Below are 23,496 nucleotides of genomic sequence, written 5' to 3'. Positions count from 1 at the left end.
CGGCTCGCACAACGTTTGTGTCAGAACGAGGATGACATAGACTTAGTGTACGCTAAGAAGGGACGTAACGGGACACATTGTGAGAGCCGAAAATAACAAACTGATTCACGTGATGCAGGAGAGGACTGGAGCTGCGCTGAAAACGGCAGAAGACGGCGATGGGTAAATATTTTAATACATGAAATGGAGGGAAAAAAACCCACTAGTGTCGGCCCTTAACTCTATATCATTACAGGAAAGATAGATCTGTGATGCCTTATTCTAGAATGTTCTAACTGCTTTTTGTAAATGAAGTCTCTTACGTTCTACATCATCCACACAGCTTTACAAATGTGGCGCAGTTAATCAGAGACTCGGCACATGCGCTGGAGAGAACAGAAAGATTTGCGGATGCGCCAGTTTTCTGATCAACGTGGCTTAATGTATACTGGGGGGAAGGGTGCAAAGGACAGATAGCAAATTCGACGTACAAGAACAGTGCGGTGCTGGTTTTGAACAAGAGACCTGTTGCCATGTTCCCCTCCGGCAGCGTTTTAGAGGAAGGATTTACAGAAACCTTAGGGTGCAATAATCTGGTTCTATTCACCAATGTCTAAGAATTTTCTAGGCATGCTCTGTGATCTGTGCAGAAGTAAATGTGCAGTGAGGCGGAAGAGGTGAGCTGTGACCATCGGTGGGTCCTGTGTGAACGATGTATAAATGCTGCCTTATATTGTAATTCTGTCTGTGATTTCTAAAGCAAAAGTATTAGCCTAATATTATACTGCAAGATTTCAGATAAAAAAAAGGTGGCAATAAAGAATCATCAAAAGTTCTTAATATTGTTTAATGTAAAAACTTTATTTAAACAATAGGTGATTTTTTTCCTTTTAACAATATGTGCTGATAAGAATATGATCTCCTAGTCTCTTATTACTAGATTATAAGAACAGGACTGTCCGTTCATTCCTAAACTGCTCACCCGTATCTGTTGTCTGTTTTCCCAGAATGACCAGGTCCTCCCGGGCTTTTCTGTTGACAAAGGCGAATTTACATGTCCTCTCTGCAGGCAATTTGCAAACAGCGTCCTTCCCTGCTTTCCTGGAAATAATGCAGAGAGGAGCCCCTGGCAGAGTCACGGAAACAAGAGCATGAGAGAGCTCATCAAAGAGGTGGAGGAGCTTCAGGAGCAGCTGGGAACTTTCCCAGTAAGCATCAGTGTAAGGCCGAAATACCCTTGTTACTTCCACTCCGTCACCTCATCACCCCATGCGTCACTCGCCATCATTCCTATTAGCCAAGAGGCAAACATTCATCTGATGAAATTGGAGTTTCTAGAAGTTCCCTTGCGTCCTGTGACCAGAGGATTGCAATCCTCAGCATCATAATTTCTGCCTGTTCCATGACGGATCTTCTATTCCTCCCAGCCCTCCATATTGGAGGACTGGAAACCCACTGTTCCTATAATCATTATTACCAATCTTACCACCATTTACATCAGTGTCAAGTGTGTGGACCCATTAACTACTAAGTTTACAAGTGACATAACTATTCGTAAGAATCCCCAAGAGCTGAAACCCATTCATTATTAACCATTAAGCAATATTGGAAAAATCATCCCATTTGCTTTTAGACGCAAAGCTTAGCAATATCAAATAGTCACCGTACTTATAACTAGTGTGAGAGTAAGCTAAAATGTGTTTTATTTTTCAAGGGCTGGCCAGGAATGAATTTCTGTAGTCATTCTTCCTGATTTTTCACCAATCCTCATGTCACAATATGTACGCTGTCAGGATTCCGCTGTTTATTGGTCTGACTGCTGGAGAGGTCCGTATGTACGGTAACTGATCAAGCGTGATTTACATCGTTCATGTGGTCACATGCCAGCTGACTTCTCTTCCCGTGATACTCGCTTGTCAACCGCTCCAGCAGCCAATCCCTTGGAATCCTGACAGTGTACATATTGCACACCGTTATAATTCTGCAATATGCAGTCAGATAGAGTGACTGTGAAAATGTATTCCTGGCTCCGAAAGCCTTTTAATTAAAAAAAAATAAATAAATCCTGCATCTCGCTGAATAAATCAATGGATCTAGCACTATACTTTTTTTTTTTTTTTTTGTAGGGTGGTCCTTTAGGATGAATAAGCATATATATATTGTGGCAGATATCAGTTGATCTCATGGTTTTATGGAGCGAGTAGTTCCCACCTTATCTTCCAATGGAAACCTATTAGTCGTCGTCAGTATAATATACATAGGATGTAAAATAAAAATAAATTCAAGCGCATCCCCTTTGGCCTGCTTCACTCTGACTAGTCCTCAGGCATAACTCTGGGCTGTGCTGTCGCAGCGCACGCCGTCATGTGATAACGTTGCGACATGTCACCTGAGGCTTGGTGCCTTGAGGGATGCATGCTGTGACGGCGCAGTTCGCAGTACCCTCAAAGGGCTACCCTGCGCTGAATGCCTCTACGCAGAGTGAAGCTGGCCGAATAGAATTATTGCAAAGGGTTAATGCAAAAAGGAGAGGCCTCTTGGACAGGATGGCAGACTGCATTTTTATTAACCTTTTTTCTGGCTATTATTTCAGTAAAATGATGGCAGCTGGCCACCGTTTGTCTAAATTTCTGCAGAGCAAATTGCAAAAAAATTGGGATCTAGAGAATCTACTTAATTCTACTTAAAAATTAAAATTCTGACACCATTGTTCTGCAAGTGAATTCTCCCTTAGGCTAGGTTCACATTGCATTAAGTGCAGTCTGTTCAATGCATGCGTTAAACGGACTGCGCAACGCAAGTGCCTTCGCATTATGCGATCGCGCTAGCTTAGATGCTCCATCTGCGCTAGCGGTGAATGACCCCTGAACGCTGCAGACTGCGTCTGAGGGTCCTTCACAGAATGACGGCACATCGCTAACGCATGCCGATTATGATATGCGTTAGCGATCCGCTACATAATGGCAGTCAGTGGGTGCACTAACACATCCGTTACATAGCGTTAGTGCCACTGTGTAACGGATGCTGTCAGCGTATTGCCATGAACGCAATGTGAACCAAGCCTTAGAGACTCATACAGACATTGATGGGCATGCATCACAATTGGTGCAATGAACTTTTAGGTCCTATTAAACCATATACATTCACGGTGACATTTCCTGTTTTTTCAATTCCCCCTCCTACCCCCTATCCTATGTTGGCGCTATATAAATAAAAATTATTATTATCCTTAATTTAGTTGATTCATTGGAGCTGCTGACCAATGACGGCTCTTCACTTATGTAGTGTTTGTTTGCCACGTTCATGACTTGCACCCTCACACTATGTTTTTTGCCTTCTAGTCCGAAACCAATTTAAGCAAAGAAATGGAGGCGGTGATGAAAGACATCAAGAGCGCGACACAAAAGAAGTACACAGACTACAGCAAGACGCACGGCTCCCCCGACAATGACTTTCTTTTCATGTACTCTGTTGCTCGGTGAGTGTCCTTCAGCTGACCGATACTGTTACCTAGCAATAAACCACGTGTATTCTAGAATAGTGGGCTTTGTTTCTTTGTTACGTATTTGGTAATCATTTTTGGGGCATGCACATTACCCATGTCAGCTGAATCCACTGAGATCGACAGGTTGAGCCGACAGTCTCGACTAGTTTTTGAGCTGATGGTCTTGACTGGTTTTTTGAGCCGACACTCTCGACCCGTTTTTGAGCCGATGGTCTCGACCCGTTTTTTATCCGACAGTCTCGACCCGTTTTTGAGCAGTCTAAGGTATGTCTGAGCCCTGGATGATTTATTATCGGAGGTGAGTGGGGAAATATAGTTTTGGCATGTCTCATTTTGGACTTCCGATCGTATTGTATTAAGATAAGCCACCACCACTGGTGAAGAGAACACGGGAGCGCTCGGCGGAACAATCCACCTAACCATTGTTTGGCCGACAGCCATCGAATGTGCATGGCAGGCTTAAAAAGGATTAAATGAAGTGAGGTGGATACTTTGTATTTCTCTGCTCCTGCTCTCCTGTCTGTGAAACTGCATGCCAACATAATAGAGTTTTACATTCAGAACAGGCAAACCATTTGGTAGGCACAGAGCATGGTAGGAAGTACTAGCACGTATAGTGCTGGCAGAATGCTGGTAAGGAAGAACCTACCAATAAAATCAGAGCATGAGAATTGAGACAGTCCCTGGACATATTACACTGGTTTGTGCATCCAAGCAGTTTTTCCTTTATGGGGTCTGTAACAAACCGTAAGATTATGCTGCTCTACAAGTTTTGTATTAAAGGACAAGTACACATTAAAATGTTACTGGTTTATTACTCATTGCATCAGATACAATCTGCCACAGATCTGAAAGTCCCCTGTGTGAGTGGAGCAGGAGTGCGCATGCGTGACCACCCTCTGTTTTCACTTTCTACGGGAACAGTGGTTACGCATGCGCACTGCCACCCCAAAGGTCTATGCAGTCCTGCTCCATTCTGAGACTTTGGGACCCTTGTTCTCATGAACTGTAAGGGTCTCGTTGTTGGACCAAGCCCCCTTGGCTTATAAAGCAGCCGGTGAACACACTGGATCAGAACGTTTCGCTCCTGAATGGATTGATGCCATCTTGTTCCTTTTTTTATTTTTCTGATGTCTTGGTGACACGCTGGAAAATATAAGCTGAATTTAAATGTCCCTTTCATTTCCCGGGTAAACGTGTCGCTGACATTTCAGAAATGTCAGTGCTCACATCCCGGCCTATTCTGTTCATTCATGTAATCGAGACACCTCCTTGGTTTAATATAAAAGCTGTAATGTTAATAGTTTTTATTTTATTTTTTTACATGTTTGGATTTCCTTATGAATATACATATACCGACTTACTGAAGTGAACTTAGTTCTTTGGGAGTTTGAAAATGTTACTAATAAGCAAAAAAACATACATTATTCAGCAAAATATGCAAAAAAAAAATAAATAAAATCGTCTCAGCCCTGGTTTCTTCTAGCGGTAGACGTATTTTTGTGAGCAGCGCGAACCGCCTGAGGAGCGGAAAATTCCTAGCAGACAGATGCCCTTATCAGCAGAAACCAGATGCAGCTCTGAGCAGGAGCATTATCAATTTTAAATTGGATTTTTTTTTTCAGAGAAGTAGAGAGGATTAAAACATTCCTTGGAAAATAGGTGGCATGAGCAGCGGAAACTTAGTGATGTTAATACACAGACGCCATCTTATTTGATAGACGTTGAAAAAAAATAAAATAAAAATTTTTTTGCTGAGCCGCCTGCAAAAAATTGTTGCTGACGTAGAGTTTCAAACCCAAGGCCGGCATTAAATCTTGGTTTCTAAGATCTCTTTTAAGAGGCTTAAATAGTTAAATGATGTCATGGGAGTCGACAGATTTAGCACGTTACATTTTTACGCTTCTCATTCTGCGTTCAACGAAAGTCGGCTCCAAAATGTTATTGTTTAAAGATCATGGGGGATAAAATAATTATATATATATTTTCTCCTTCGCCTCATTGGGGAACACAGACCGTGGGTGTATGCTGCTGCCACTAGGAGGACACTAAGTGATACAAAGAAAGTTCTCTCCTCTCCTGCAGTATACACCCTCCTGCTGGCCCTCAGCTAACCAGTTCTTGCTTAGTGTCTGTAGGAGGCACTTGGGTCTGTTTTCAGACCCCAACATTTTTTATTTTTATTTTCTGTAAATTTTTATTTTTTAATTAACGGAGTGAAGGGGGCGACGGATTCCTTTCTAGGGTCCGCTCTCCCCCGAACCATCAACAGGCAAGCACGGCGAGTATACCTCCCCGTACCTTTCCTGCAACGACTGAGGCACGCCTAATCTACGCTAGGGCGACGGTTCCTATATGGTCCCGATCTCCCCCCTGTAAGATGACGAGCACATAGAGTACACTTCTTATGTGCATCTCCCGGGCTCCTCCGCAATTAAGCCCTCACCTATTGGCGTCATGTAGTCCCCACAATAGCCGTAAGTCCCCTGCGGCAGGCACAGCCATAAGTCCCCTGCGGCAGGCACATATGAAGATGGACAGAGACTCTCCATCCCCCGGCCAAGGGAGGATCGATTGAGCTTATTCCCTCGCAATAGAGGCTGCATCTCTGCTCGGTGGTGGTGAGTAGTTTCCTTCCTCACGCTGCCTGCGTGGAAGGTGCGGTCCTGGTCCCTGGGGAGAGGTGCCGCTGGCCGGTACGCCAGCGGCAATCATTCGGCGCTATGTCGCGGCCCGCCGACGCGCTCCACCGGCAGGCTCCATAAATTTAGTCCCTGGCTTTTTCAGCCGGACTAGGCCGCAGTTGAAATCCCCGCCAACCGCTGGAGCCCCGCCCAGCTCACTTGAGGGGCGACGGTGCCTTCACGGTTCCGATCTCCCCACACCAGCAGCAGGCAACCACATGGAGTGTCTCCTCCATGTATCCTCTCCTGGAGCCAGGCCTAATGCCGGACAACTGGCCCTGTCGACCCGGGGGCTGAACTCCGTGGATGTACAGAGGTCCCTTTGTATGGCGTCCGAGCAGCCCCCACTGTCCCACCACTGTGAAAGCGGATGGCACAAGGAGGCGGACGGTTCCTCTCCACCTCCCTAACAAAAGGGATGATGGATTGAGGTTTATCCCTCTATCCCTGCACCATCCACGCTGCAATACCCGACATCCGCGGCGGCTCCATGCCGGGACGCGCACCGTTGGTGAGTGGATCCTGCCAGCGATGGGCTTCTGCAGCGGGATATTCACAGGCAGTCTCAGGCTTCCCTGTGGCCCACCTCCCTGAGGTAACGCTCCATCCGGCTACAAAATTTAGCCCCCAGCTTCGGCCGATGTGTAGGCCGCACCCTGGAAGCACACTGTGGCGCCCTAAGGCGGCTCTGCCTTTTTTCCTGGCGCTTTTCGCCTGGCACGGAAGCGCTCAATTTTCTCGAGCAACGCCCCTCACTTCTACGCTGGCGCCGGCTGCAGAAATTTAGGCCCCGGCTTGGGCCTATTCATGGAAGTCTCGAGGCTTCATGCCTGTGGCTCCGCCCCCTGAATTGGCGCTTCTCGCTCGCTGCGAGATTTTACCTAAACCCGCATGACCAGTATTCCCTGGTCTTAAAGGCACGTGACCAGTGTTCCTGGTCTTAAAGGCACGTGACCAGTATTCCCTGGTCTTAAAGGCACGTGACCAGTATTCCCTGGTCTTAAAGGCACATGACCAGTGTTCCCTGGTCTTAAAGGCACATGACCAGTATTCCCTGGTCTTAAAGGCACACGACCAGTATTCCCTGGTTTTAAAGGCACATGACCTGTATTCCTGGTCTTAAAGACACTTGACCAGTATTCCCTGGTCTTAAAGGCACACGACCAGTATTCCCTGGTCTTAAAGGCACATGACCAATCTGAAGCTGGTCATAAATGAGGAGCCCTCTGCCGCTGATCCCAGTTTATCCCCAGTGTAACTAGTTCCCTCAGTGGACTTCGTCACTGCCGCAACCCATGGTTTTTCTGACCAAGAAATTGAATCACTCCGTGATCCCTCTGTGGCTCGGAGTGCTCGCAGGACCGATATACATGGTCCCTCTCCAACATGGGATCCGTCGGCTAGCAGGGGCCGCGAGTATTCTAGAAACGTACAGGCATCTACAAAACGAAAGTTCTCATTTCATGATCTCTCTCCAAGGATTTGCTGACAAGACTCTGAACACGGATCGGATATTGCCTTGGACCTGGACTTGCCAGAGTTTCAGTAAAGGATGACTCGCCTATTTATATCATCATCCAATCTCTGTACATTGACGAGGATTCCGGTCCTGCTCTAGACTACACAGTGTCCCTCATAAGGAGACTAAACTCCCTCGTAGAGCATTTGCCATCCAGTCCGGATATGCGATTCATTGGACAGAAGCCTCTACTTGGGAAGCCATGCCTGGTCTGATTTTTAAGGGGGACAGGCCCTTTAAATAAGGGCGCCAATCTCCCCACACCATCAACAGACGGGCACACGGAGTGTCTCCTCCAGGTATCCTCTTCTGCCTCCGGGCCTAACGCCAGACAACCTGTCCACCCGGAGACCTGAACTCTGTGGATGTACAGAGGCACCCTTTTCAGGCGTCTGAGCACCCCCCTCTGCATCACCACTATTTAACAGAAGATGCAAGAAGGCGGATGTTCCCTCTCCACTTCCCTGTTAAGAGGATGGTGGATCGAGGGTTCCTAATTTTTAACTCTGCAATGACCTGCTGGAAGCAGCCGCGCATTCTGCCACTTGGCAGATTAACCGGGTACAATCTCCTGTGGTTTACCTACCAGTATCCCTGCCCGATGTGTCATCAATTAAAAATGCCACGATCTGTCAAATAGCAAATCTGGTTTGTTCCGTTTTGTGGCTACGGGTCCAGCCCTCTACCCTCCCTAGCCGCCGCATGGATTGCTAGAGCAACGGTCTCCTGCGTGGAGACCTTAACTACTTTGATTCACACCAGTAACCCTTTCCTGAAGACAGTACAGCTGGTCAATCAAATCTTTTGAGCGGGAGACTAACGAAGGATCGTACGTTCCTACAGCCCCGACCAACAGTGAAAGGGTTGTCCGGGACAGTCTAGATCTAAGGGATCTTGGTTCCTAAAAGGGGAACGAGAAGTAGGACCGATCCCGGACCTCAAACTTCTAACAACCTTTCACTCTTCTTCGAACGGAGTTCCTCCGCTCAGCCATTACTTCAACAGATAAAGGTGCAGTTTCTGGCACCCATCGACATTCGGGATGCTTACCCTCTTCAAAAATTCCTTCGCTTTTCCATTCGTGAACAGCATTTAAGTCACGATCTTGTCCTTCGGCCTTGCTACCGCACCCAGAGTGTTCGCAAGGGTCATGGCGGCTGTCATGTTCCTCTTGCACCTAGAGGTGTGGTCGTCCTGCCCTGTTTGGCCGACTGTTTACCTGCCCTTGCAGGACTACGCTAAGTCATCTATATCACTTGCGATACCCTCTCACCTGGACTGGTGGCTACACTTAGACAACTTCTCATTTCCAGCCCAGCAGATATCCTTTTTGAGGATGATCCGGTACTCCTCCAGAAGGGTGGTAAATCTCCCTCCAGACAAGATCATGGTCTTTCAACAGGGAGCTCGCGCACTTGCTCACTCATCCCCTCATTTCATTCGATTTGCTGGGAGGGTTCTGAGGAAAAAATGGAGACGACAATGGAAGCCGTTTCCTTCGCTCTGTTAGTTTTCAGCAAGTCAAGCAGACTTTCAGACTATAGTCTCTGAGCTCCTTCATCCAGGGCCTTTCTCCAGGTTCAATGGTTACTAGTAACTTCCAATGCCAGTCCTCTTCTCCCGATCATTGCTCTGGAGATCCGAAAGGTAGTCCTACAGTATGTCCACTGCCTTATGGCGGGTCAACCCATCTGAATTCAATTGGACAATACCATGGCTGTGCCATACGTCAATCATCTAGCAGGTACCCACATTCAGGCACCATGGCCGAGGTACCTCACATTCTCACATGGGCCGAGATCTATTACTCGGTGATCTCGGCAGTACATATCCCAGGAGTATAACTCTGGGCTGCGAAAATATTCAGCCGTCAGGGTTTCGCCTCAAGTGAGTGGGAACTTCACCCGGAAGTCTTCCATCAGACCTGCCTTCACTGGAGCTCTATAGTTGTAGTTCGGATGGCGTCCTGACTAATCGCCTGTGTACTCGAGTTGGTCGTTCGGCCTCGAGATCCAAGAGCCATCACACTGCATGCTCTGGTTCTTCCTTGGTACCAGTTTCCACAACTCCCCGTTCACTACTTCCGAAAGCTTTTCAGAAGCAGAAAGGGCCCCAGTGATCCTCGGAAATCCGCACTGACCACGTCAGTTTGTTTGCTTGCGGAGCTGGTAACTTTCTGCCTTTCTGCAACAAAACTGCAAGTAGGGACCACCTCGCAGGAAGTTTTCACATTTAGTTCTTCCCTATCGCATACCGTTAGATCATTGGGATCTATTCTATTAGGGAAGGTCGCCCCTTTTTTCTCGGCAATATCCTCATCCTGACGAGTCTTCGGTGCTATCGGGTCCTTTCAGACTTTTTTCCCTTATTTCCTTCAAGGCAAGGTTGTCCTCAGGCCTTCCCCGTCCCTTGTTACCAAGGTGGTATTGTATTACCACTGTTATGAGGGCATAGTTCTTCCCTCATTTCTTTTGGCACCAGTCCACAAAATGGAATGAGTTCCCCATATTCCGGACGAAGCGAGTGCTGAGTAGGTACGTCTCGAGGACGGCGTCCTTCCGAAGGTTGGACACTGTATCTTGGGCTTCCTAACGGTAAGAGGAAGGCTTCCTGACGTTCGAAAGGAAGGGTTTAGCCGTCTTCATCGGCCATTTAGCCTGGTGTATTCCTTTCACCATCCAGGAGTCCTTCCGTGTTAGATGTCAGCCTATCTCCCTGTCTATCGTGGGTTCTAGGCACCAGGTGTCGACAAGACACGCCTGCAAGCTTGCGGATTCGTCCAGTCCGCATGCATTCTTGAAGCATTATAATTCCCAGACTTCCACAGATGTGAGTCTGGGCAGGCGGACTCTGCAGGCCGCGGTGGCGAACTTGTAAGTAGCGGTTACACAGGGCCTGATCTGATGTTGTCCCCACCCAGGGACTGCTTTGGTACGTCCCACGGTCTGTGTCCCCCAATGAGGCGAAGGAGAAAGAGGGATTTTTGTGTACTCACCGTAAAATCCTTTTCTCCAAGCCAATCATTGGGGGACACAGCTCCCACTCTGGTATTGGCTTATGCTTGTTTTTATAATCCGATATGCTATACTCTCATATATAATATGACATGCTGTAAGCTAATATGTTGTTACTGATCTCCTACTGCTTTTTGCACCGAACTAGTTAGCTAAGAGCCAGCAGGAGGGTGTATACTGCAGGGGAGGAGCTAACTTTCTTTGTATCACTTAGTGTCCTCCTAGTGGCAAGCAGCATAACACCCACGGTCTGTGTCCCCCAATGATTGGCTCGGAGAAAAGGATTTTACGGTGAGTACACAAAAATCCCTCTTTTTTTTTTTTTTTTTTTTTTTTTTTTTTTTAGAATCAGAAAATCCCTTTATCTCCAAGAGGTTGGGTGTCTCAAAGGTTGAAAACCAGCCTGTGAGACCTATTTGGCATGTCCTGTGGGCTTGTCATAAATGTCCTTGGTGGCCCTTTAAACAGGGTTGACCACTTTTCTAAAAGTAGAAACTCCCTTTAAATTCAATATGGTATCAGATCAGAAGACCGGAGGCTAAGCTGTAGGTAATTGAGTACATAAAAGAAGTGCAGTGTGGTTGACAATCAGTTGTTTTTCAGCCAGTGGTTGATTTAAAGGGTCTGTATCAAAAATGTGTTAAACAGAATTTGCCAGCGCGATTTCATCCTCCCATATTTATATGTGTATGTACCTCTTTCAAAGACAAGTCCAGCAATACCTTACATGGCCAGTCCGTTCCTCTGTTACTGAGAAATCAGCGTTTGATTTAATATGCAAATGAGGCTGAAGAGCTATGGTAGATCTGAAGCCTCTGTCACTCCAGCTCTATTCCCCGCCCAGCGCCGTCACCGCCTGATTGACTGACACCCTCTGTGCTGTGTGACATCAGGCAAAGGAGCTGTCAGTGAAGCAGAAGGAGGCTGTTCTGAGCGAGGAATAGATCCAGAGTGACAGAGGCTTCAGATCTACACCTAGTCCTTTAGCCTCATTTACATATCAATTTAAACTCTGATATCTCAGTAACGGAGGAACGGACTGGCCATGTAAAGGTATTACTGGACTTGTCTTTGCAAGAACAACATGTACACATAAATATGGAGGTGAAATCCTGCTGATAGATTCCCTTTAAATCTCTAATTTCTGTACATATGTGGAAGTGTCCACCTTACAGGTACTGTTATCATTGCATTTACCTCCCTGCCGCTGCCATTGTTAATCTTTGGGATCGGTGGAGTCGCTTGCTAATTTATTTGTAAAATGATTCTTGTACAGATTGTTTATATTTATCTTAATTTTTTTTTTTTACGAATTACAGAACAAATCTGGAACTGGAACTTGTCCACCGTGGAGACAATCTGTGCTCAGGAGGAGCGAGCGCTGCTGGCAAAAGATCCTGCTTAAGTATGCTTGAGTTTTACGATTCTAACACTTATTTTTGGAGAGAGAGTAAAACTTTAAATTCTAACTTTTCCCATATTTTTCAGGTTGTTTGCCTGCATACTGTGTGTGTGTACTTCCTACATTTTTCTTCAAGAAAATTTATTCTCTGGAATTTTTTTTTTAAGTAATTGAAATCAGTTCCAGATACAAATCTGTTTTTCTTTTCTAATTATCGAATTATTATTTTTTAAGAATTATTTTATTCACTTGATTATAGTGCGGCCATCTTGTCTGAGCCACTGTTTCAGCATTCAAAGATAGATATATGCTTTACAGCAGCCATGTGAGCCACCCCCTGTCTACAGATTCCTATGGTACATAGTACTACCGTATGTTACGTGCATGACCTTAGTAGAGGTCTCTACGCAGAGAGGGAGGAGGTGATCTGTGACCATCACCTATTGTGAATGGTGAATCTTGTGTCTTCTCTTTGGTCATCGTGCTCTTGTATATGACGATGACCTATCTGCAAAGGAGTCCCAAAACCCAGTAGTCTCTGCAGTGCGCCGGTGCCTCCGCACTGCAGTACTTTGCTCTGCCCTCAACAGGGCAGACAAAGTGCGCCGGAGCCGCAGCGTGAAGACAAGAAGAGGACGTCATTGTAAGAAGATGGCAGGCCCCGGACCGGACCGCGACGCCCATTGGACCGGACCGCAGCGGGGACCGCCCCTGGGTGAGTATAATCTAACCTCTTTTTCTCATCTTTCAGGATACATCGGGGGCTTATCTACAGCATTACAGAATGCTGTAGATAAGCCCCTGATGCTGGTGGGCTTAGCTCACCTTCGATTTTGGGGGTGACAGGTTCCCTTTAAAGGGAATTTGTCACCGGATTTTTGCTATCTAATCTGAGAGAAGTATAGTTTAGGAGCAGAAACCCTGATTCCAGCGACGTTTCACTTATACTGAGCTGCTTGCTGCAGTTTTGATATAATCCCGGTTTTATCTGCTCATGTACCAGTTCGCTGAATGCTGAGTGATGTATAATCCTGCCCACACCACTGATTGGCAGCATTCTGTGTGCACTGTACATAGGCAGAAAGCTGCCAATCAGGTGAGGGCATGGTTACACAGAGCAGTAGGACTACATGGCACAAGGCAGCTAGTCCTCTAGTGATGATGTGCTGATAACAATGATTTTATTGAAACTGCAGCAAAGTAAGTGACACATCACTGGAATCTGTGTCTCAGTCCGTACATCATACTGTCTCAGATTACAGAACAAAAACCAGCAGATTCCCCTTAACCCTTCTGATTTCAGCACACCATCTAATATCGAATAGGGGTGTACCCACTATGCTCCGACAGCATGTTTCAGTGAAAAGAAGGATTAAACGTATTGGATTTCAGCATGCTCAATCCTTTTTGCTCACTAGAGAAATAGGTCAGTCATTAGTCCAAAGGACTAGGGATTCCCCATCAAGTGTTCTACCGATGGCGATCTAAGGCATTAACCGAGACCCTACCATGCTTCACTCTAGGCATCACCAAGCCACCTTCATTCTTTACTGTAGGCATCACCAAGCCACCGCCATGCTTCACCAAGCCACCACCATGCTTCACTGTTGGCATCATCAAGTCACCGCCATGCTTCACTGTAGGGCATCACCAAGCCACCGCCATGCTTCACTGTAGGCAACACCAAGCCACCGCCATGCTTTTGCTGCCATGTCACTGGTCTATCCATCTTTCTTCTGGAGAATTTGGTTATCTTCCAAATCTCAGAGATGAACAATTCTATTTGCAAGATGTTGGCTCAGCGGACACGACAGTAGCCTGTGGCTGCCGGATAAGAGCCTTGCAAACCGCTTCCCGTCTGTCGGCATCTCTAATTAGTAGACCCGATGCAACATCATGCGATGACATCTCATCGGGACTGCAAATTAGAAGAGGCACTGGTGATGTTGCCAGTTAAAAGGCGGTTCATCAGGCTCTTGTCTGGAAGCCACGGACTACTGGCTTGACCTGAATTTATACGCTCCTCTCTAGTTATTACGGGTGTATTTTCTAGATTCCAGATCATCAGTCTCCTTCGTCTGAGAGTTAAAATTGTTCTACAGTTGCTGCCAATGACGCCCTTGAAATAAAACGCACCGGTGACCCCCACGTCTCAGTGTCGCTCGCTGAGTCTATTTTCAGTCAATTAAAAGACTCCGAACAAGACCCTCCTCCTCCGTACGTTTCACAGCAGCGGTAATGAGGTGTCTTTACTGTGATTAAGCACAGCACTCCATAATAGTCTTGTAAGAAGTGTTAACTTTGTCGATTAGATATTGCATTAAATGGAAAGCAGTGTCCCAGGTGAGCCTTTACAGCAGAAAGCATCGGGGAAAACGGTCGGAACAAATAGGTCAAGTACTGTTTTAGTAGATTGAGCTATGAGGACGGTTCCACTTGGGAAATGTAAATGAGGAATGATTGATAGAGCTGCTATGTCGGCTTCAGAAACAATGTGACAAGGTGAACAATGGTTCTGCCCGCTGAATTTAACAGCTCCCTCTTTCAGGAATGACTTCCCGGACAATTTCTGCACATTCATCCTGATTTTCTAACTTTTTAAACTAATGTTGTAATAAGAACTTTGTGGCTGTTCAGAAAAATTCCAACCATCCATGTTATTTTTTACACCTGTATAGGTGTACCAGAGCTTTTTTAAATTTTATTTGGTGCTTCGTAAATCAATAAATATGCGGTCAGTCCGTAAGGAAGCAAACAATACAGTTAACGCATAAGTTTGCTCTTTCAAAGTTGAAGAAACACTCGCTACACCACTTGAACATGGAAGAGGACGTTGCCACCAGCTTCCTGAGGAGGCCGGTGGTATAAAACAAAAACCCTCAAAGGATAGGAAAAAAAACCTGCAGACATTGAGGATATAGTTTGCACATAAATGCTGTCTGTCTCCATGCCCGAAATCCAAAACGTCACCTCTACTGACCCAAAAGCACAAGAGATGTCTGCTCCAAAATGCTCAAAATTAATAAATAAGCCACAGAAGTTTTGGGCATTCTATTCTGTGGAGCGATGAAACAAAACTGGAACTTTTCAAGCCTCTGTAGATCAGAAGTATGTCGGTAGGGAAGAATGGAGCATACGCCTGTCTACCATTGGCGATGGCTCAGTGATGCCTACAGTGATGCATATGGCGGTGATGCCTACAGTGAGGCATGGTGGTGGCGCAGTGATGCCTACAGTGATTCATGGTGGTGCCTACAGTGAGGTATGGTGGTGTCTCGGTGGTGCCTACTGTGAGGCATGCTCGGTGATGCTTGGGGGTGACTTTGCTTTCTCTGGCTGGAACCTTGGAGCGTGTGAAAGGCCAGATTGACTCAAAGTATTAGGATATCCTAGGAGTAAACGTCATACCTTCTTTGAGGAAGCTGAAGCTTGGACATCATTAAACGTTCCATCAGGGCAATGCTCCTGTAAGATTCTGATGTGGCCGTGGGTCGCTTGACTTGAACCCCAGTGAAAATCTTTGGTGGAATGTGAGGAAGGTGGTTACATTAGCAAACCCGACAATATTAGGAACTTGGAGGCCATTGCCCATGAAGATTGCTTAGAATTCCTAAGGGACACTGCCGGAAACTGGTGCCTGGCTATGCGTCATGTTTGCCGCAGGTCATAACGGCCAAAGTGGCTCGACTAAGTACTAAACACAGTTGTCATATTAATATCTGTTGGGTCTAAACCATGAACGTTCCAAGTGAAAGATTGCAACTAGAAATCGTGAACACCTGTGTAAAATAATGCAGGAAATTTGTAACTTTTAAAACAAAATAACTTTTTTTTTTTTTTTAATGCTTCTCCTTAGTAAATAGCATATATATCTATAGCTAGTCTCATCTACTAATGTTAAGTCTATTGTGAGAGGCTGAGAAACAATAGTACGATCACAGGGTACCACAGAGATGCCATATTTATTTATTTATTTTTAATCAAATCATTTTTATTGAAAAACTCCAACTACAAATTTTCCATGTTTCAAATAACAGAAATTACCTAATAATTCCATAGTATAAAACATAAACAAAGTAACGCAACTTTAGTTCCTTAACCCACCATAACCCAAATTCCATATTTTTAGACTTGTTCAGGAAAGCCACCTTGGGCTTAAAGACGATTGTGTACAAAATGTAGTTTAGATGTAGAAATGGCCACGTCCATAGACAACCCCTTCAAGATTCTGTAAGCGAGCACATTGTTTTCTTGAAAGATTTTCTAACTTGGCTTTTTTGTTTGTTTGTTTGTTTTTTCTCCTATACTCGGCTGCTGATTTATTTCCACATATCATAGATAAACTAATTTTTGATCAAGTCTTAAATCAGCTGAATTAAGCTCAGGAAAAAAAGATAAAGGTGTCACAAACTCCTTGCCAGATTCTCTGTTAACTCATCTTGCAGCCAGCAACGTGCAGAGAAACAAAGAGCCTCGAAAGGCCAAACTGTGCACATTTTTTTATTATTGAAATCCAATTGAAAACAAGATTTATAACCCAAAATAAATGCATTCTAGTAAAATACATCCATATATTTCCCACTTTGCAAAGTAATCTTCTATTATTTCACAACATACCGTAAGTTACAATGAAGAACCTCAGTGTAAGGGAAGGTTCACACAACTGTCCTGTGGGTTTATCCCTAATTGTGGTTCCAGTCGTTGGTCCGTCCACAGACCTCAGGGTGCCAAATATACAGCATTGTGAGGCATAAAAGAGGCATATAATATCCAGACGGCTGTGTAATACGTCTCATATACTGTCTGTAATGCTGAGGATCTGATTTGATCTTGATAGCTTCAAGGGGTTGTCCACTACTACAGCCCTGACTTCCTCTTCATGGGGGCCAGTGACTCAAGCGCTGATTGGGTGGCAGACACCACGTCGCACAAGAGCCCTGGAACGCGAGTGCCGACAGCACTGGAATGGCGCCGGCACGGGAGGGGAGTATAAGGTTGTGTGTTTTTTATAGGGAAGGGGTTGTCCTAGTAGTGGACAACCCCTTTCATGGTAATATGACCTGTCGTTCAGGTCAGCAGAGCCACGGCCGGTCCTAGTGTTAGTGGACAACCCCTTTCATGGTAATATGACCCGTCGTTCAGGTCAGCAGAGCCTCTGCCGGTCTTGGTCCTATTAGTAGACGACCCCTTTCATGGTAATATGACCCGTTGTTGAGGTCAGCAGAGCTGGGGCCGGTCCCGGCGCTAGTAGTGAACAACCCCTTTCATGGTAATATGACCCGTCGTTAGGGTCAGCATAGCCTGACCTGGTCCCAGTGCTAGTAGTGGACAACCCCTTTCATGGTAATATGACCCGTCGTTCAGGTCAGCAGAGTCGCGGCCGGTCAAGGTTCTATTAGTAGACGACCCCTTTCATGGTAATGTGACCCGTCGTTGAGGTCAGCAGAGCCGCGGCCAGTCCCGCTGCTAGTGGACAACTCCTTTCATGGTAATATGACCCATCGTTCAGGTCAGCAGAGCCTCTGCCAGTCCCGGTTCTATTAGTAGACGACCCCTTTCATGGTAATATGACCCGTCGTTCAGGTCACCAGAGTCGCTGCCAGTCCCGGTGCTACTAGTCTAGGACAACCCCTTTCATGGTAATATGACCTGTCGTTCAGGTCACCAGAGTCGCGGTCGGTCCCGGTGCTAGTAGTGGACAACCCCTTTCATGGTAATATGACCCGTCGTTCAGGTCACCAGAGTCACAGCCAGTCCCGCTGCTAGTAGTGGACAACCCCTTTCATGGTAATATGACCCGTCGTTCAGGTCACCAGAGTCGCTGCCAGTCCCGGTGCTACTAGTCTAGGACAACCCCTTTCATGGTAATATGACCCGTCGTTCAGGTCACCAGAGTCACAGCCAGTCCCGCTGCTAGTAGTGGACAACCCCTTTCATGGTAATATGACCCGTCGTTCAGGTCACCAGAGTCACAGCCAGTCCCGCTGCTAGTAGTGGACAACCCCTTTCATGGTAATATGACCCGTCGTTTAGGTCACCAGAGTCGCGGCTGGTCCCGGTGCTAGTAGTGGACGACCCCTTTCATGGTAATATGACCCGTCGTTCAGGACAGCAGAGTCTGCCCTAGTAGTGGACGACACCTTTCTTGATATGACCCGTCGTTCAGGTCAGCAGAGGCGCGGCCAGTCCATTCATCAAAGTCTGGATATGGGCCGTGTTGCACGGACGTTTGGATAAGGCCTTCGTTTGGGTCAGAATAACCACGGTCCAGGCTTGGAATTACAGCTGCAATAAGAAAATACCTTGGTGTAAAGGATATTGGATCCAAGGCGTTATTCTTGCGCTGCTTCGGCACTGCCGGTCCTCGCATCACCACCAGCGTGGAGTTACGTCTGTATACTGGGCACTATTTCCTGTGGTTTGCCTTTCAGGATTTATCAGGATGGATGTGATGATCTGTGGGGTAACTTTACTTTACCAGCTCTTTCTTGTATAATTACAAATGTCGATCAGTGCAGGTTTAGCTAATGTGCTCTAATGGTTTAATCTATGGTATCGGGGATCTGATTAGTCCTGTGACTGTGCGGCTTTTAATTTTACGTAGTAAATTGGTATCTGTAGTAGTAGAACAATCAAGAGTAACGTATATTTTATGATTGCGCACGTCACCCTTATATCTATGCTGTTATATCTATGCTGTTATAGCTATGCGCACAAAAAAACAGAATATATGTCCATTTTTTAACAGATTTCAAGTTTAAGAGCCAGTAAAAAAAAGATCTCTTGTATTCGTAGTTAAAGGGTTAAAAAAAAATGTTTCCTCCTTCTTTTCCTCTTTGTCTTTAGAGGTATGAGTTTTCTGTGTTATATCAACTATTGAGTGATTGCACTTACAGTATCATACATCTAATTTTTTTATTGACAAATCGCCTCCTCGCTATTACTTTAGATACATCGATTGGAAGGGTATGAATAGAATCTATTGCTTGACCTTCATAGATTGATTCTTTAGGCATCAGCGGTTTTGAACATTTTGGGTCAAAATGTTTTTTTGCCTGTCGTGTATCGTCACAGGAGCAGAGCACCGTTTTCTGATATAAAGCTCCAAATCCCTGACTTGCCTTAACAGTCAACGTTAAAGGGTTTGTCCAGGACTAAGATTGATGTCGAATCCATATGATAGGTCATCAATATCCGATTAGTGGTGGAGCGATCCGTTCCCTCACTGATCAGCTGTTTGCAGGTCCTGATGTGAACAGTATATGGACGGGGACCCCACAGCTCTGTACACTTTGTGGTGGCCATTCTTGGGTAGTATTTGATCCTCACGGATCTGATAAGGATCTGATATTGGGTCATAGGTACCCAAGTCATGGACGATAACTGTCATTTATTAACATCCTGTTGTCACTAGATGGCGCTCCTACTGAATCACTAGTGATGAGCGATAAGGTGTTATCTGAGCATGCTCGAGTGCTAACATAGTGACTTCAGGGTGCTCGAAAAATATGTTCGAGTCCCCATGGGTGCATCTCTCGTGGCTGTTCGACAGTTGCAACACATGTAGGGATTGTCTAACAGCCACGAGACATGCAGCCGCAGGGACTCGAACATATTGTTCTAGTACGCCGAAGACTCTGTTAGCACCCGAGCATGCTCACATAACACCTTATCTGGACATATTCGCTCATCATTAATTATCAGTAGGGGGTAGAGGATAACTTGTTGATTGGTGGGGTCTGATCACTGAGACCCACAGAACAGGGAACTTTTGAACAAGGCAGCATTGCACATGGCCGCTGCGCCATCCCTTCCCTGTGGGGCTGCGAGGTCTGCATTGGGCTTTTTACAGCAGCCCCCCATGCGGGGCAGTGTAGCTTTTGTACCATACGTATGAAGCAGAAGTCATATTAGTGGCAACATACAGACTAGAGTGAACACAAAGCTTTGCAGGACCCTGGTTTAGAGTCCATGTCGGTAGTCAGTGGCCGCCTCCAGACCTGAACCCTGCAAACGCCCACCTACCTGCCAACATCCGTGGTGCCTCTGCTGATCAGTCACGACGTCATGCATGCAACGAGGATGTTTCACCAGGTCTAGTAATCAGAAAAGGCTTCGGGGATGCCGGAAGGTAGGAGGAGGTTCATCGGGCTCTGGTTTGGCAGCCACGTTCTGCAGACATGGCCACTGATTCAGGGTCCTGCTCATCAATTTGCTCAACCCCAGTTGCAGCGCTACTTTTATTGTGGCGTTAGTTATTTTTAATCATTGATTAGCCGCATTCAGCGGGTTTGGAGGAAAGGAAATGTAGTTGCAATTTCCAGAGTTGAAGTTCCCACTAGATGGCAGTGTTCCCCCTCAGGTCAGTGACCGATCCCAGATCTAGGGGACGCGTGCGCCTCCGAGGACTGAGAATATTTATAGAGCGCTCGTGGCGTGAGTGTCTGCATACAGAATAGGAGACACATTGAACTTTAGACATTTTTTTGCTTTAAAGGTCACATTGGCCATAATAAAGCTTTTGTTACTGCGCTCTGGTATAATTACATGTATAAACATCAAATGAGTTCGGCCACTGATGCTTAGCCACTTTTTACATAAATGTCAAATCTTTAAAACCTCTTCATTCTGCATTTATGAGTCTATGACGCATCAGTCAGATTATTCATACATGTCAAATTGATCGTTTTCAGGCACCTGTTTACCCGTGTGGGAAGAAAAGGATCCCAGCTTCTTTGTTTTCACTTGAAATATGGCTGTAGATGTGTAGTTCCTCCCCATTGGATTACACTATGAAAACTGATGTAACATAGTGGTCTGAACATATCTAATGCGGACAAAACTCTTTAAGCCAGTATTAAGCATTCATACATACCTCTTATAAAAAAAATCCTCTCTGTTCTCAAGAATGGAGGGATATACTGTATAATTTTGTTTGCTGCTCGTTGCTTCGGTTACCAGCCACTGCTACCGTCAATCAGCGGTGGCCGATCTGTAGGATTAGAGGGCAAGGCCAACAGTGAAGAGCAGGCTAATGTTGCGATCACCGGATCTGGCTAGGTTCTGTCCTGCTGAGCTCCTTCACTGCCTCTGCTTGTAACAGTGGCTCAACCATGCCACAAGTTCAAACTGTCGGTAATCAAGAGCGCACTGCTCTCCTCTCACCTCCTCCCACAGCTGCAGAGACAAAACTGCCTCTGCTTGTAACAGCGACTCAACCATGCCACAAGTTCAAACTGACAGTAATCAAGAGCGGACTGCTCTTCTCTAACCTCCTCCCACAGCTGCAGAGTCAAACCTGCCTCTGCTTGTAACAGCGACTCAACCATGCCACAAGTCAAAACTGTCGGTAATCAAGAGCGCACTGCTCCCCTTCTCCCCAGCTTTACAGACAAACCTGCCTCTGCTTGTATCAGAGGCTCAACCATGCCACAAGTCCAAACTGTCAGTAATCAAGAACGTACTGCTCCTCTCCTCCCCCAGGTAGCAGGGGAGTAGAGTAGTAAGCTTCTATTGATAGAAGGCAAGACCACCACTTTACTTTGACGAGTTTCCAAAAATATATTGCATTAATTGTTTAGGAATTACCTCCATTTTTTTTTTTTATTTAGCTTCTCTATTTTCACAGGCTCAAAAGTAATATGACTAATCGATATAGTTATAAAGTCTAAGGATTATTTGTAATACCTGGGGGCAAATACTTTGATTACTGCCTGAAGTCTGTAATTCATGGACATGACCGAGTACTGAGTTTCCTTTCTTCGGATGCTTTTCCAATCTTTACTGCTTGTTTTGGTTGCTGATTGTTTAATGGTCTTTTTGCTGAGTGTTTCTCCTTTAGTTAGTGGGGATCAATCAGGTAGAGGTAAGATAAGGGACTCGACCACTCGAGAATATTACATTTCTACATTTCTTTAAAAAACAACAAAAAAAACCAACAACAATATTAGCTGCATTTTTATAGCAACAGACATACCTGGTGTAAATGCTGCTGTTCTCCTGAAACTGGTTTTGTTTTTCTTGTGACGTCTCCGATCCTGAGCTATCACCCCTTCTTCCCTGTAAATAAATCTAGTCTTTAGTCAACTGCGCAGGGTACTCTAGCAGACTCCTATAGATGAGGACCACACCTACTTGGCTAACAAGACTAGATTAATATGCAGAGAAGAGGGGGCAAAATATCAAGATACGGTATCTTAGAATTTTCCTACTTACCCTAGACTTATACTTGTGCCTGCCAGTGATGATCATGAAACTGCTGAAAAGTCTCCTCGAAACAGGAAGTAGGAGTCTAAAATGGCCCCATTCTCCAGTGTAAAAGTTGTTACATTTTTTTACATTTTTTTAAAGAAAAGATTACTAAAAGTCTTTAAAAATTTATTTTACAAAAAAGCAGACTTAATAGGTTGTTTTCCGATGACACATTTCACATCTAGAGGGCTTTGATTTCATTGGATTGTGCAGAGGCAAAAATTGGGAAATTCGGACACTAATCAAATACTTCTTGACCCAACTGTTTTAATGGGTTCTCCACCTTTTGAGACTTTTTTTCCCCCTTTTTCCTTTATTTAATGCATTTGGAGATAGAAATCATTTTTGCATTTGTTTTGCACTTGGCTTTTTCTTAGCACTTTCAACTTTGATCATAAATAAGCCGAGAGGCCTTCAGAAAAAGGTCCGCTCACTGACTATTTCTCAGTTAACTTATTCTGCAACCAGCAAGAGACAGTGCAACACCGAGGGGCTACAGAAGGCAAAACGATGCAACATTTTTAATGAATCACAATTGCAAAAATGATTCTTAGCCCCAAATACATTAATTTAGGTTAATAAAAAAAGCCTCCGAAAGTAGAGTCTTCAGAATGCGAACCACTTTTAATGTTGGATTTACGAGATTTCTTCCAAGCTCCTTTCTAAAACTGGCCATATAGATGGCCGACTGGGACCTGAGTCTCCCAATAACGTGCATTTTCCCCCCCTCTTGCTCAATGTGCGTGTTTGAAGTGATGATATACGGTGTGCCAGACATCTGCTGCAGACTTTTTGGCAGTCCCCAAAGACATGAGTTTTTTGGCAGCTCCTTTTAAAAGTGATGAAGGTCCTCAGCCAAATGTCCATAGCCGGCGTAACGTCTTGGCACGCTGCTCCGGCAGTGCGTAACGCAGCATTTCGCTCTCTCTTGCAGATCAGCTCTTCCATGTTTTAGCCATGCACATGAGGCTTTACAGCATTGACGCCGAGTATAATCCGTGGAGGAAGCTAACGCAACTGATGCCAAAAAAAGAGTCACAGTAAGTGCTATTTACTGGTAACTATTCTAAAAATATTAATACAAATTAAATACTTCTCCTTTTATGGAACATGGTTAAATAGTTGGTGCATGTAAAAAAAAA

General features: G+C 45.4%; 1 protein-coding gene across 2 annotated transcripts in view; it reads left to right on the top strand.

The window, feature by feature from the left end:
* Positions 1-23,496, top strand: part of UBR3 (ubiquitin protein ligase E3 component n-recognin 3) — a 169,056-nt gene that overhangs the window by 114,050 nt on the left and 31,510 nt on the right. Inside the window, exons 28-31 of one of the 2 annotated variants that reach the window (XM_077272745.1) lie at positions 987-1,187; positions 3,321-3,457; positions 12,021-12,106; positions 23,289-23,394. In XM_077272745.1, coding sequence (XP_077128860.1) covers positions 987-1,187; positions 3,321-3,457; positions 12,021-12,106; positions 23,289-23,394 — 530 coding nt within the window. Of the gene's footprint in view, positions 1-986; positions 1,200-3,320; positions 3,458-12,020; positions 12,107-23,288; positions 23,395-23,496 lie in introns of both variants that reach the window. The other variant, XM_077272744.1, reaches the window with a different exon arrangement.

This window comes from Ranitomeya variabilis, chromosome 7 (assembly GCF_051348905.1).
Source record: "Ranitomeya variabilis isolate aRanVar5 chromosome 7, aRanVar5.hap1, whole genome shotgun sequence".
NCBI classification, from domain to species: Eukaryota; Metazoa; Chordata; class Amphibia; order Anura; family Dendrobatidae; genus Ranitomeya; species Ranitomeya variabilis.
The sequence above is the reverse complement of the archived record's forward strand: the minus strand, read 5'-3'. Positions and strand labels throughout refer to the sequence as shown.